This window comes from Gobius niger (genome assembly GCF_951799975.1).
Source record: "Gobius niger genome assembly, chromosome: 19".
NCBI lineage: Eukaryota > Metazoa > Chordata > Actinopteri > Gobiiformes > Gobiidae > Gobius > Gobius niger.
The window spans coordinates 20412761-20427489 of record NC_136870.1 but is presented as its reverse complement, the minus strand read 5'-3'; the positions used below and the strand labels follow the sequence as shown (position 1 = coordinate 20427489).

Sequence of the window (14729 nt, the reverse complement as noted above, 5' to 3'; positions counted from 1 at the left end):
TTGGTCTGGTGCAGTATTTGTTTTGAGCAGCGCGGACTGGATCATGTCCGGGGCGACAGATCCTTCCTCCCAGCTGCAGAGCGATAATGACTTTGAAGAGAGATTGTGACACTCACCTCTGATCTTATCACTCTTGAGAGGAGCACATTAAAAAGCAGCTGACAAGACGAGATCACAGCCAATATGCAGCTCCCACGGCTGCTGCTGTAACCGCTGTGACTACGGCGGCAACTACGGGGACTACTCACTTAAAAAAATTAAACAGATGACAATCATTTCTCTCAACAAATAGATTTCGACTACACAATCAAGGTTAGCTCAAGGTTGTCAACACATCATTCACACTGAGTTTGGAATTAAATATATGTGATTTGGTTTAATTAAAATCAATATTTAGCGTGCAATCACTGATCTTTGTAAACATGCTTCCTATAAAAAAAAGGGGGATTTAGATATAGTTGGAGGGGAAGCTTTGTGGCCACACCCTAATGAAGCATTGCCTCTTCCTGTGAGCACTTTCTGTGAGCGGGGAAACCCATTGATGTCAATGGAAGAGAGAGAAGAAAATAAATTGGGACTAAACGAAAAAGTCGTGGAAAAAACGCAAAAGGACATGAGTTCGCCTTATCTCCGGCAGATAACAGAGTGGGAAGATGGCAAGAAATATATATTATTATATTATACTAAATGGTACACTGGAAAAAATAATAATCATCTTGAAGAAATTACATAAATCTAGTTGAATTAAGGGATTAAATCTTAAGTTTGAGTTTTGCACTGATAAGATAAAACCTCCTGTTGCCAATGGAACAAGTATTTTTTTTCCATAATTTAGAAGCGGTTGACCGATATTTGGAGATTTTACAATATCGGCTATCGGGCGTTCTACTCCCTCGGCCTCAGCAGAATAGAGAAACATTGAGATGAAAATTTAAGTTTGTATTTGAGTTTGTTAAATACAAGTTTCACTAAACCTCCATCAATACAAACATTCTGCATGGACATGAAGCACAGAACCAGGAGAATTTAATCGCTGAGTTAGTTTTAACCTTCACAGTTACAATCGGCTACCAACAGTCAGCTAATGCTACTAATCCAAGCTGGGACAGAAACTATGATTGAATCACCTAAAGTATAAACTGCTGCAGTGGCCAAGTATTTATGTTTTCACAGGATTATAGATCTTAACATAAAGAACTTTTATTCAAGCAATTAAAAGTCATTCATCTCATTTAAGAGGGTTTTTTCCATTACTTCCTGTTGTCACTCTAATTGGCCAATTGGCAGTGAGGAACTAAAGGACCGAAGGCGATCAATATATTTACACAGTGGTTTGTTGAAAATGTTACATGTTATTTCGACATGTACAATCAAAGCCAGTGTCTGCTCAAATCAGGCCTGCAGTTTGGCCATGAATACAAGATGGGGGCGCTCATAGTGAGTCTCTGAATGAGGGGAATTCATAGTAAAAAGTCCACATATGTGATTTATCCCCCCCAAAAAAAACAAAAGCAGTTTCATCTTACAGTGAGCATATTTCAATTTAACGGCTGCATATAAAGTGCTTGAAGGCGTCTAACCTTTAAAAAATGGTTGCCTCTTGCCTTCGGACAGCACCCTGGCATGACCCCGCGGCACCAATCATTTCGACTGCGGTCCCGGGACTCTTTCAAAACGAAGCCTTAATCTTGTCCATATTATCTACCAGTGACCAGGGATTGAGAATACAAACAGAGCAGCACTCAGGGAAGTGTCCAGGGAACTCTCGGCGCATTAACAGCTCCACTGCTGAGAACTGACGAGAAAAGGTCAGTGTTTTTTTTTTTTTTTTGACTCACTCCACACTCTGAGAAGCTGTGAGGGGGCAACATGAAACGAATCTTCAACATGGACCATCTACAAGGAGCTTGAAATTAGTGCTGGAAGTCTTGGCTTTGGAAGAGCAATATTAGTACACGGGCTCCAAGGTGAAGCGACAATTGCGATTCCCGATTCTATTGCCATTAATGTTTCAGCCCTGTTGTCAGTCTCTGCACGCAGTAGGAGCTCTCCTGCCTCTCCGTCCTATCCTGAAGGAGGAGGATTAGCCCGAAAGAGAGCTCTAAACAGATGCCATCGAACATGCGCCTGTGTGAAGCCGGCTTTAATGAGTCTGAGAGGGAAGAACCGCTGCCTCTCTGATGCACCTACACGCTTTCATCTTCCCAGCTCAACAAAACACTTACCATTCTTCTTACCTATAATTAACAACACTATGGACCACTGGGTTCACTCTCCATAAAAAATGACATATCATGCATAACTGAGTCTTAAGAAAAGGGACTTCAGCGTTGATATTATACATTTACAATTTTGTGCCGTGTCTGTGAAAGGCCCTATACAAAAGGGAAAGAGAGTATGGAGCGGTAAACTCTCCACGTTTTTGTTGAAGTTTTAGGACACTTCCCTCTCATTTGGTGATTAATTTGAAAATGATTTGTGAAGCTGTTGACATTTTCCTTCGCCCCAGCAGATGTCAAAGTATATTAATGCTTAGTCTGCTTACAGAAAATCAAAGTGTTGCCAATGATCATTGTTCATGCCGCGGCTGATGATGGGTGCACTTATTACGCAGTGATTCAGCAGATCTTGAACAGTGAGGCTAAAGAGCAGGGAGCGCCCGCAGTTAACAGATACAGTATGCACATCTTTACCCGCTGCTATTTAGCTGACTGTACAGAGCAGCCAGCAGCTGTTGTCTCTGACAAATGTCAGACCATTTTTTTCATCGCGGGGAAAGAACAGGCTTCAAAGGACCAAGAGCAGGACCGATTGCTCAGCACCGGCAGACATTTTACATCATACCTTCAACAACCCTTCAAAGTGATTAAAGGTGTGCAACCCTCAACCGAGTGTCGGGGATCTGGGGTAGTTTGGAAGAGTGGTTGGCATTTTGAAAATAGTTCCTCATTTTAAAACTTTAAAGCCACTTGACGAGCTCCACATTATGAACCCCTTTACAAGTATTTATCTGAACTTGATTGGGAACAGGTACTGGGATATCTGTAAATAACTAAAGAGTCGCATTCCAAAGGTGGGTTACGGAGTGAGATTTTTTTGGGGCTGTGGAGCAATTCCTGATTAAAAGCAGAGACACAGCTCGTCTCAGCATTAGTGCACAACTGCTGCTGCTGCTGCTGCAATAAACAGAACAGTGTTATCCACACACAGGCAGGGACTCTCTCTATGTCTGACTACATTCAACACATATTATAATCTCCAAGTCTATTCACTTGTCGACACATAACATCAGGCCACTCCCTCCCTCGCCCACATCGCTCCTGTTGCGCTCAGTTAGAAAGTGCAGCCCAAGTGTCTGCAATAATAAAAAGTTGGTATTTACAAACAGTTCTACCCATTTGTCCCATGGATCAGTGTTTCAGTGAAAAACCTTATTATCGTCTATTGTTTTGTTTTGTTTTTTACAACAGATCAGATGCTAACTTTAGCTCAACAGCTAGAGTTTATCGTTCTGTAAAAATTGCTGTCGTCAGTAGGCCGACTTTCTCTGCTCTCTTTGTATTGAAGTGTTGAAATGAATGAAAATTGAAATGAAAAACTGTTTGAAACTGTTCTAGATCAATGAGGGTCTGTTTTGGCTTATTGCAAATTATTTCAGGCATGAGATTGGATTGGAGATCAAAATGCTACAGACTCTGCCAACTGTCCAGCTCAGTAATATAGTCTCTACCTCTTCCTTCAGGACACTTTCCTGCCCCAAGCATGAACAAATGCTTCACACCAAACATGCTACATCACTGAAATGTCTCCCGGTGGAGCCCTCTCATAATAACGACCAAAGTAAAGTTACCTAGTTATCACTCAGCCGTTAACTTAAATCCATCCTCCATCATGACCTGTAGCCCATTTCGTCTTCCAATTAGCCGTCTTTGCAAAGCCGGGGTCACCGAGTTGGCGATGGGCAACACACCGGTAGTGGTTAACCAGCCCGATGCCGCTGTCCCCGGAGCAATTAGAGCCTATAAATCAGTTTACAACCGGGAGGAAGTCAGCGGCGAGGGGTGGAGGAGAGCGCGTGGGAGGGAGCGAGCTCGACTGCTGCTACCGTGGATGCCTGTCTCATTAGTGAAGCCATCATAACGCGTGGACATGAAACAACTGTACGTGGGCGGGTGCACGGTGTGGCAAGCGGCTCCTAAACACTGGGAAAGTCTGAGGGGATTTTCTGAAGTGACGTAATTTGGGAGCTTGCATAGAGTAGGTTGCATTTACGTGACATCACACCGTTCTGAAGAGCCTTTAGTTTAATATTGAGGGGAGGAAATCCAGCATATAAGCCAGAGAACAGTCAAAATGCAGGTGTTTTGACCTGGTTATAAATAATATTGCTGATATAATGGGTCGATCCACATGACACACACTGGCAGTTCCATGTTTCCTCAGTCGGCAAAGAGAAAAGGCTTTCTGTAATGTACTGTAATATAAAAACTTTATCTCTTAAAGGCAGAACTTTCACTGGACTCTTTAAACATTCACTTTGTCTTTAGGCCTCTCACGTTAACACATTTGAAGCTCAATATATTGAGGCAGGAAAGTATCGCGATAAAAGATATTATTGACAAGGAACGTGACAATATAGCGATTTTCCGATGTATCGTGATATTTTGTGGGATGATACGATACTTTTTATTCTGATATTGTTGCTTTTGTTGACATCGCGCATATTAATGAGCGATGTCATGCATATTAATGAGGCAGCAGTGCTTCACTGATTTCACAGTCAAGAGGCCAACAATGATCAAGAATTCAGTCAGGACAGCAGGGGGCAGCACTACAGTTTTTTTGCACTTGGACCAAACTGACACACAAATAAATTGCTTTTAATGACTGGGGTTGATAGGACTGTGGTTTCTTGTTTATTTGAATGTAAATGACGTCACTGACAGATGAATAGACCCATTTTCAGTGTGTAAGTCAGGGATCATTTATAGACACATAAAAAAAAAGGTACAAAGCAAATGAAAAGAAATGTATATGATGAATAAAGTGTAGTATGTTAAAATAAAGGTTAAAAGTAGCATGTTATCGTGATGTATCGTAGGTTATTTTTGTGCAATATATCGCAGCGTCGGCGTATCGCGAGATAATCATTATCGTAAGCCATGTATCGCATATCGTATCGAAGGGGTATTGACTCTAACGATACTGTCAACTCTCCGGCATAAAAATGACGGTAAACTTTAGTTCTAAAAGTGCTTAATCATATCCTAAAATAGCACACAAGCTGCAATAAACATGAAACAATTGAGTCACATAATATTATAATGTAACACAATTTGCTTCAGTTAGAAATCAAACTTTTACAAAGAAATAATAGGGGGTTTATGCTAATCATGGTACAGACGATAAATATCGAGCCTAAAAATGCATCGTTTATCTGTTATTTTTTGAACGATAAGTCGATATAGTAATTATCGTGACAGAGCTATTTGTCTTTTCCCAAATATTGTCCTCACACACACAAACACCCTCGCTAGAATAAAGATATTTGATGCATGTATCCACAAGCACTGATGAATGTGAAAAGGAAATAAAAATGTTTAAAGTTCTTGACGCAAGTATGTCGCACAAGTCATGACAGTTTAACAGTTTGAATTAGGCCTTGTCAAGGGCAGCAATTACGCCATTGTACTTATAAAACGCAAATCAAATGTGAGCAGAACAAATCGCATTAGAGGAGCCGCGCAGGAGTAAAGTCGGCCGGTGGCCCACAGGCAGTGCACTCCATGAAGTGGTTAAGTGGACTTGTGCTGCAAATTGCTGTCACCAAGAGGGACTCCAACAGCGAAGCAGACATTTCAACAAATAACCTCGAATAAAGCCACTGAACAACGTTACGGCCGAGTGCGAACAAACTTGTTTTTTATATCATTTGAAGGCAGGGCAAAATAAAACAACATGAACACGCGAGCAAGTACAGAAGCGATTCTTGCGTCAAAAAGTTTGTTTTATGGGGTTGCGATGGTGAGTGGTCAGGAGCCATCCAGCTTCAGTGCCCTTATACTAAGGCATTCCTCTTTGCTATTACTCTTCGTCTCCTTTTCCTGGCCTCAGCATACTTCTACCCTTAATTGCTATACCCTATACCCCTCCACACAAGCCCAATCCATCTCAACTTAAAAGCAGGCAAAAAGAACTATCACTAAGAGATCACTGTAATATCACAAGTAATACCAAAGGCTGCATTCTTTTCTACATTTACCGATGAGAAGGCAAAGGTCTAATTCATCCTCTAGCGTTGGATGGCGGTGGAGAGAAAATACATGAAAGTCTAGATGTTTCTCTCTTTGTGATTTTTTTTTTTTTGTATAGAGAAAAATATAATTACACCTGAGTCTGTTTGAGCTGACAAAAGATGATAAACTTTGTCCATCCATCACACACTTTTGACTCCCATTTTCAATACCGTTTCGAGATTGGGAGCCAATATCAAAATATATTCGTACATGTAAGGAAACTTCACAAAGCTTTATATTAACGTGTGCTCTTTGCATTTTAGTGTGTATTTGACCGTTCAATGACCCAGCGGCTGCCCATGGTTACATAATACATCCTATCAAGAAAACCTATCAGGAACCCTAAAAAACAACAACAATTGCTCCTGGAGCTTCCTATAGGCCACCGGGATGGAAAGCAAAGAGGCGCCAAGCTAACTTTTTATCCGTCAAAAGTTGCATAATGCACCTTTAAGTAACAGGTTTTAAAGGTATTAAAAAGCATTAGTAATGTGAATAACATGCTTAAAGATATCAATAAGCTGCTCATTATACTATTATCTGCCATGCTAATAGGCCATGAATAATAATATGCTCTTCAGGCCGACCCTTACTCTAACACTAATCCGTAAAAAAAGATTATTAATGCTTATAAACCTCTCCCTGCCTTAACTGAGCACATTTTCTCCAGTCACCCAAATCTAAAAGCTTCTGGACTGGAGAGCAACAGTGTAACGACTCATTTGAAAGCTAAGACCAACAAAAGCGAGTAACTTTGTTGCCACCATGCATTTTGTTTTTTGTTTTCACATTTTTGTTGTGTTCTCATCTTTTTTTCCCCCCACAATTTTCTTGTCATGTCTACGTGCCTCGGCTCCTGAGAAGTCTAAGCTAAACAGAGGCTAGTTTTGATCAAAATCACTGATTTTTTTTCTAGAAACAGAGATAACCGGGGTTTTATGCAACACTTCCCTTTCTGATTAACTCCCCTCTCCTCTCTGGACGGACACTAACGTTATGGGAAGAGGCAAATGCCTAAATATCTCTGTTTCAAGACAATTTTCAAGGACAACATTGTTGACACGTTTTGAGACACCGCGTTGTAATCGTTCGCTTTCGCTAATCTCCACATGTGCATTTAAACAGCATGGTTCTCGGATTGAAGACTTAACCCGGATGTTTCTCAGCCGTCCTTAGACCGATTTTGACCATTTAAAAACTCAGAGAAATGTCAAAATCTCAACTGTTTCACTCTTTTCATGGAAAGCCGCTCTGCTTTGTCAAACAGAGAGAGAAGTGTCGGCTTTAGAGCTGTTCGCTACGCAACACCACGCCCCCTCGGACTAAAAAAAGAAAGAAAAGAAACGCAATAATAAAATGACAAGTCCCGAAGTTTTTGATCGTCATGTATTTCACTTCTGTTCCTCACAGAACTACCAAAATCACACATAAGGTGTATTAGAGTGCCTAGTTTCGTAATAAAAAATAGAGTTTTTCTGTTTTTTTGCACTCAATGTGTTAATATAAAGCGTTACCTGACATTTTTCCAGTGCAGTTGACCCGACCTTCAACAGATTCTTCAACCAGTGCCTTGATATAGGTTTACATAGGTTGATGAGGTACTGGATGCACATGAGAAAATGTAAGACAAATGCCACCTTTAACTCAGAGAATATGCTGACTATAATTTCCCCACGCTCTGAAGCTTTGACACTGGCGAGGGTGCAGATAAAACAGTCATTTCTTTGTCTTATTTTATTCATGCAAAGCACTTAGAGATACAAAACCTCCCAGTGAGCCGTGGTGAGTTACCTTGTGCTGTCACTATGGAAGAAGCCGACGTCTGATCAAACATGCAGGAGTTAGGCCAATTAGTCGGGAAGCTATGCAAACGCCTACAATATTTAAACAGACTACTAATACAAAGAGCAGCTGTAATAAGAGTCAGGTTTTGACAGGGTGCTTTTTGAAGTTAAACAACGGCTACTTTAGCATCCAGCGGGAGAGAATGCGCCCACTGGAATAAGCAATTAATCTCTTGGGCTGTCAGGTAAATATAGGACACAAAGTTTACAGAGAGGCGATAGTGCTGAGGTCTGGATATGACGCAGCAGACTGAAGATTTCAGCTAAATAATCCTTGGATGGACTAATTGTGTCCCCAAAAGCTTATCCAAAAAGTACAAGTAAGTTTGAACAAGCCAAGTCTGACTGATGCATTTGGCAGCAGCGACAATGAGGGACTATGAACTCAAGAGGTTGAGATAACAAACACTGTAATGGAGTATGGTGCGTGTGTGTGTGTGTGGATGCTTAGCAGATCTATACGGCCAGCTTTCTTTAGGCCTATATAAAATGTGTGCTATCCGGGGCTATAGAAAGAATACCATCAATCATCACAACATGTAACATTAACTGTGTAAGCAAGAAGCAAAATCTAATAAAACCTAAGGCCTTGTAGGCTACCCCACTTTTTGTCTATAAGTAATGAAAAAAGTGAGGAAAATTTAGACTCTTAGTAAGGGTTTAAAGTAGACGTATATCAGCCAGCCGATATATTTGGGGATTTTACAATATTTAAATTTTTCATTTTCATTATATATTTTTATCCCACAACTTCCTACAAAGAACAGAGAAACTTTGCTACAAGTTTGTTTAATATAAGTTTCACTAAACCTCAGTCAATATGGACACGCTGCATGCCATTTTGAAGCACAGAACCTGGAGAATTAAATCGCTGAGTTAGCTTTAACCTCCACAATTTTATTTTAGATCACCACGGAAAATGCTGCGGCTAGCAACAGTATGCTACTGCTAAAGGCAGCTAATCAAAGCTGGGACAGAAAGTATGATTGAATCACCTAAAGCAGGAGTCCCCAACTGGCGGACCTGGGTCCAGATCCGGATCTCCAGAGGCTTTAGTCCGGACCCCAAAACCTTTTTATCCTCTCAATACATATCTAAGGCTGAATTAACAATTTTCTGAACAACTGCAATAACTTTTATATAAAATAAAATGTAATGGCAAAATTATTGATTCATTATGTAATTAGACAACCTTTTAAGAGAATGGATGCATATGTCTGGACCCTGGACATATGTCAAAAGTCACGAAAGTAAAGTTTGCGGACCTCGAGCTGATTTAGTTGGGGACCCCTGACCTAAAGTTGAAAAATAATTGGCCTCTGCTGTAGTGGCGAAGTATTTATGTTTTTAAAAGACAGACCAAACATTTCAAAATCATCGGCCAATAATATTGGTAAAAAATATCGTCCGAGCTTATTATTATTGGCATTAGCCAATAAAAATCCCCAAAAATCGGCATCGGCCTTAGAAAAACCCATATCGGTCGACCTCTAGTCAAAACCTAACTTTCTGCATTTTTGTAACATTCAAATTCCTCACAGAGATTAGTTTAATGAGCACTTTCCACAACTATGACTGTTTTAAATGTTGTGGTAATACTACTAAAAACTACTCTTTTACTTTTCCACAAATGTCTTTAATGCAATGTACTGAAAGACAGCAGAACAAGTGGCATTGTACTCTTAGGTCATGCAGTGTTTCAGAATAAAGAACATAAACAATTACAGGCAGCAACAACAATATAATTTTAAAGAAAAGCAGGCAGTAAAAGTAATCTATAGGCTCTTCTAAAGCACCACAGCTCCTAAAGCAGGGTTACTCCAAAGGTGATGCTGAAATTGGGTCGGAAAACGCTGCTGTAAATAGCTGGTATTATAACATAACTCATCCTGCTTAGACTCCCTCTTCACAATAACCTAGCCTTGCTTTCAGTGTTGCCTTGAAACCTGAAATGCAAAACTTCCAATTCTCTGAACAGCCAGTGCAGATAAAGACTTGAACAATCCTTCTTGATAAGGGAAAACTTTAGCCCGACTGAGAGCCGAACATCTTACATCAGGAGTAACAGCCTGTTCAAAAAGCTTGAGCAAGCCACCAGAAGAAAAAAAAAACCAACAACAAAAAACGACATTTTTGAATCTCTTAACTTCGTGTGACACCAACTCTAGACATGCAAAGAGGACATCGTCGTTATCATATTTACAAAAAGAGGAATTGATTTCCGGTGAGCCTACCATCAATAAAACATGACGACCGGAGCGGCTCGACAAGGCGCACAATAAAGAGAGATGCTGAGAGTAAGTTTGTAGATTAGCACACCGCGTAGCACAGCAGCATCTATAATTCATGGGATTGTTTGTGCTGACTGCTCCTCTGATTGCTGCACTGCTGAGGCCTTGTTCCGATATTTGCATGTAGAGAATAGCATTTGAAAATACCTAGTCACTCTTTGCTGCAGTTCCTAAGCAACAACTGTGGACAGCTCTAAGCACCAATACCACTCGCTTTATGATCGCGGGGGGAAAGGAAGGTGTATAGAATATTACGATTATTTTACAATGATTCAGACAAAAGCACTGAAAAAAGTTACTGTTGGTCTATTCAAACTTTATGCTCAAATTAGGTAAAACAAGTCAATTTTTTTATATATATAATAAACAAAACTAGAATTGTTAAAAATAAATCCTTTTCCAAATAATGTCAGGTACAAGTAACGTGCAGCACAAAGCTTTTGACCTCTTAACCCCCGCCTTAACAGAGTGCATTTTCTCCAGTTCAGGTCACAGCCTATAGGCAACTTTCATGCCTCATTTGAAAGCTAAGACCTACAAAATGTATCTAAATAGAGCTTTTACCTCACGTTGTTGTTGCAAAAAAAAAACATGTTACTTTGCTGTGGCTTTTTTGTCACCTTTCTGTGCTCTGTTGTGGATTTTGCATGGCTGGGGGAAAAAAATAATCAAGATTATTCTCCCCATATTGATCGATCTCAATTTTTATTCGATTTTTTAGTTTAAAAGAAAAAAAATAACAAATGTAAATCCTTTCCGTAGTCACTGTTGGGGTAATACAAGAGTTTATGGGATGATTAGAGGGTCTTTCATCTCTCCCTGGTGTCTCTGGCCAGAAACCCATGTTTGCAACTTGACTGCCACCGGACCGGAGCCACCAATACACACTAATAGAATCACGAAGAAGAAGCTAGCATGCTAACGGGCAAAGCTAACTGCGGGCTAACGTCACTTTAAACAGTATTTACAGCCAAGTTTGAGTGAAAAAAATGATTTCCATTGTATAATCGGATGCACAATATCCCTCTCTCCTTCGCCTTTTATGTCAGCGTAGTATTTATTCTCCAAGACAATTAATAAGTTAAAAAAATCTCAACTTGCTACGACACCTGCAGTTGCGCTTATGGCCTCTAGCATGAGTTACTTAGTACTGCTTTAATATTTACGTAAAGAAATGAGTAAACCACACATTTATTAGTAAAAAGTTACTAAAAAATGTGTCCCGTTCCTCTGAGGCTCCCCACGTGTTTCTGTTTTGCCCTTTAGATGAATTAGCTCAACTTTGTCGCTGATTTTACACGAAAAATCCCCAGGTCCTCTCCTTTGGCTTCCGCATGTGCCATTATGTGCTTCCTGTTTGTTTGGGCCGAGTGTTTCCCTGGGATTGACCTGACAGGCGCCATCCATATTTTTTTCCAGAATGCGACAGGACTGGCCAATTCTCCTCGATTAAAACACACCACGTGATTATCGTGATCGACCTTTATTAAAATCACGATTAGATTCAAATTCGATTAATTGCCCAGCCATAGGCTTTTGTGTTGATTTTTCATCCTCGTTTTTGTCTCATTTTCTGTTCTATTTTGACACTTCAAGAAGCTTTTAGATTTGGTCAAAGCCAAACCGGAAAAAATGTGCTCGGTTCAGGTGAGGGATAAAGGTTAAAACCAATTAAAAGACTGGCGTAACGGCAGAAATTAGAGAAAACTAGTGTTATATGAACTTGAATCACTGTAATGCATTTGATATCCTGCTGCCCAATGACACTAAGATACTATGAATTGCCAGTAGCTTGGCTCAAATGTTCTGACCGTGGCCAAATTGAATGCTGACCACAATTCATCTAAACTTGATTAATCAAATTCAACTAAAAACGCATTATCGTTATATCATAAAACATAGTGACTGTGTCTTACTTGTTTTGCATCATGTTCATAATGATCCAGTCCGAGGGATAGACGTTCTCTCCGATCAGGTTCTTGAACATGATGAAGGTTTCCATGAGAAAATCCTGCAAGAAAGAGCAAAAGAAAAAAATCAAAGCGGTTACTTATTTTGACTTCAAAGATAAGGGGAGTTTGTAGCTCTCAGACAGAAACTGGCCAAGGTGACTCATGCACTGAATATAACATGTATAAAGTAGTGATGCAGGATCTTTGTCCACTCAAATACATCAGTTTGCGGGTCGTGTAATGGATCTTCTTTGAATTATTAAGCTAACGTAAATTGGATTCTATACAGCATTTTCGGGAAAAAAAAAGAGTTCATGAAAATTGCTATTAGGACTCAAAATTGCGGGTTGGGACACATTAGAGGGCAGCGCTGAAAAGAGGAAGCTGGGCAGCGCTTCCTGGTTATGTAGGGCATGAGAGGAGCTTGGATGAAACTGGGGGAGAACTGAATTTGGCAGATGTCGCAGCATTTCGAACATTCAAAGATCCATCAAACACGTCTTTGATGCAGGTACGACACTGTAATATGGTCAAAGGAAAAAGGAAAAACAAATGCTGTATTAAATCCTCCCTCTGTTTGTACTGTATAACTAAAAGGTGACAGGTGGAGAGGAAAAGTATTTAAATGTGCACCTTGTCATCTTTATGTTTTGCACCGCTGAGCAAAGTGTACTCACGCACTCTTTGGAGCCGTCTTTTCCTTTCATATCCACAGTGAAAGGTATTGTTCAAAAAAAGCACATTGTCTGACAGCATTTTTTTTTTCCTTCAAAGCAGCCTTGACAAAACTGTAGTCACTTAAATCAAAGTCTGTTTCAAAATTGTTCCATACATTTAAACAAAGCCACAAGAATCACAATCGCAATCAATGTCTAAAACCGAGAATTTATCTGTCGGATTAGGAACGCGCCAGTTGATCATCTACACGACATCTACACGAGGTGGAACTTAGAGTGAAAAGTTGAAGCAAATGGATGATCTGCAGTATTTTTATGTCTTCTCCACATCTCCATGGCTTGGGAACAGTCAAAAAAGCAAAAGGAAAGGCTTAAAATCTAGAAATGTCATTGTATTGTAAATGTGCAGCAGCATATCTTCATTTCTGATCTATTTCCACAGTGTCGTTAAAGTAACTCGTACCCCTAGAGGCCATAAGCGCCACTGCAGGTGTCGTAGCATGTTGCGTTTTTTTACTCATTAATTGTCCGTGAGAGTAAATACTACGCTGACAAAAAAGACAAAGGGAGAGAGGGATATTGTACATCCAATTACACAATGGAGATCATTTTTTTCACTCAAACTTGGCTGTAAATACTGTTTAAGTGGCGCTAGTCCACATTTAGCTTTGCTCGTTAGCCTGTTAGCTTCTTTTTCGTGATTGCATTTGTGTGTATTGGGGCCTTCGACAATTGTGGTTTTCTGGCCAGAGACACCAGGGGGAGATGAAAGACCCCCCAAATATCCCATTAACAGTCCCCCAGAGGGACTATGAAAAGGGTTTGTTAAGGTAAACAAGTTACTTAGAACTACTTTAACAATTCTTGGTATAGGAGCTTATGGTTGTCGCAGAACCACAGCAAAATTGTGAATGTGACTGTCAATGGCTGAATAGGAGCTGCACCCGACGGACTTTTATGATTTTGTAAACTCACAAATCCCGAAGCAATCCAGTAGCAATCTATCGATAGAGAATAAATTATGTCCAGTGAGTCGACAACGACCACCAGTCTTTCATATTCAGTAGGACAAGGACACAACAACAGAATTGGTCTGAGATGGGATTGAAATGCTTTGCCATTGAGTCTCTGCCACCCCAAAGTGCTACTACTGAGGTAACATAGCATTGGTTCGGAAATGGTGTGACTAGCTGGGCACGAGGGGACTGTTTTTTGGAGTTCATTAAAGATTGTGTCCTATTGAGGTGACCTGGAAGGGTGCTTTATTTCATTTTATTTTATATTTGACAATAAACCTTTTTCTGGATCCTGCTCTGCTCCTTTGTTGTGGCCTTACAGGCAGAGCCATAAAAATGGGATATTGAGTAAACCCGATAATCTGACTCAAGAGATAAAGTGCCTATGACAGGTTTTCAACTTTTTCTAATTATTTCTTAGTTTGATGGAATAACGCCGGCGGTGAGTATTAATTATCTACCAGTGAAGTGGCAATTATGAAAAGAATAGATTAAAAGTTTAAATACCTTCCAAGGACTACCTCATAAAACAGACCTAAGATTGACCATATGATGTCTGTAACACTGCAGATGACCCCGAGTACCACCTGAGGACACCCAAGTCCCACAGTTTGAGAGCCACTGTTTTAGATTAAATTACTTTGGAAGAGAGA

The 14729-nt window shown here is 40.2% G+C and overlaps 1 protein-coding gene across 2 annotated transcripts in view; it reads right to left on the bottom strand.

Moving 5' to 3' along the window:
• Positions 1-14729, bottom strand: part of dock1 (dedicator of cytokinesis 1) — a 294516-nt gene that overhangs the window by 91552 nt on the left and 188235 nt on the right. For both annotated transcript variants that reach the window (XM_079577082.1, XM_079577083.1), the window contains one exon: positions 12348-12442. In XM_079577082.1, coding sequence (XP_079433208.1) covers positions 12348-12442 — 95 coding nt within the window. The remainder of the gene's footprint in view (positions 1-12347; positions 12443-14729) is intronic.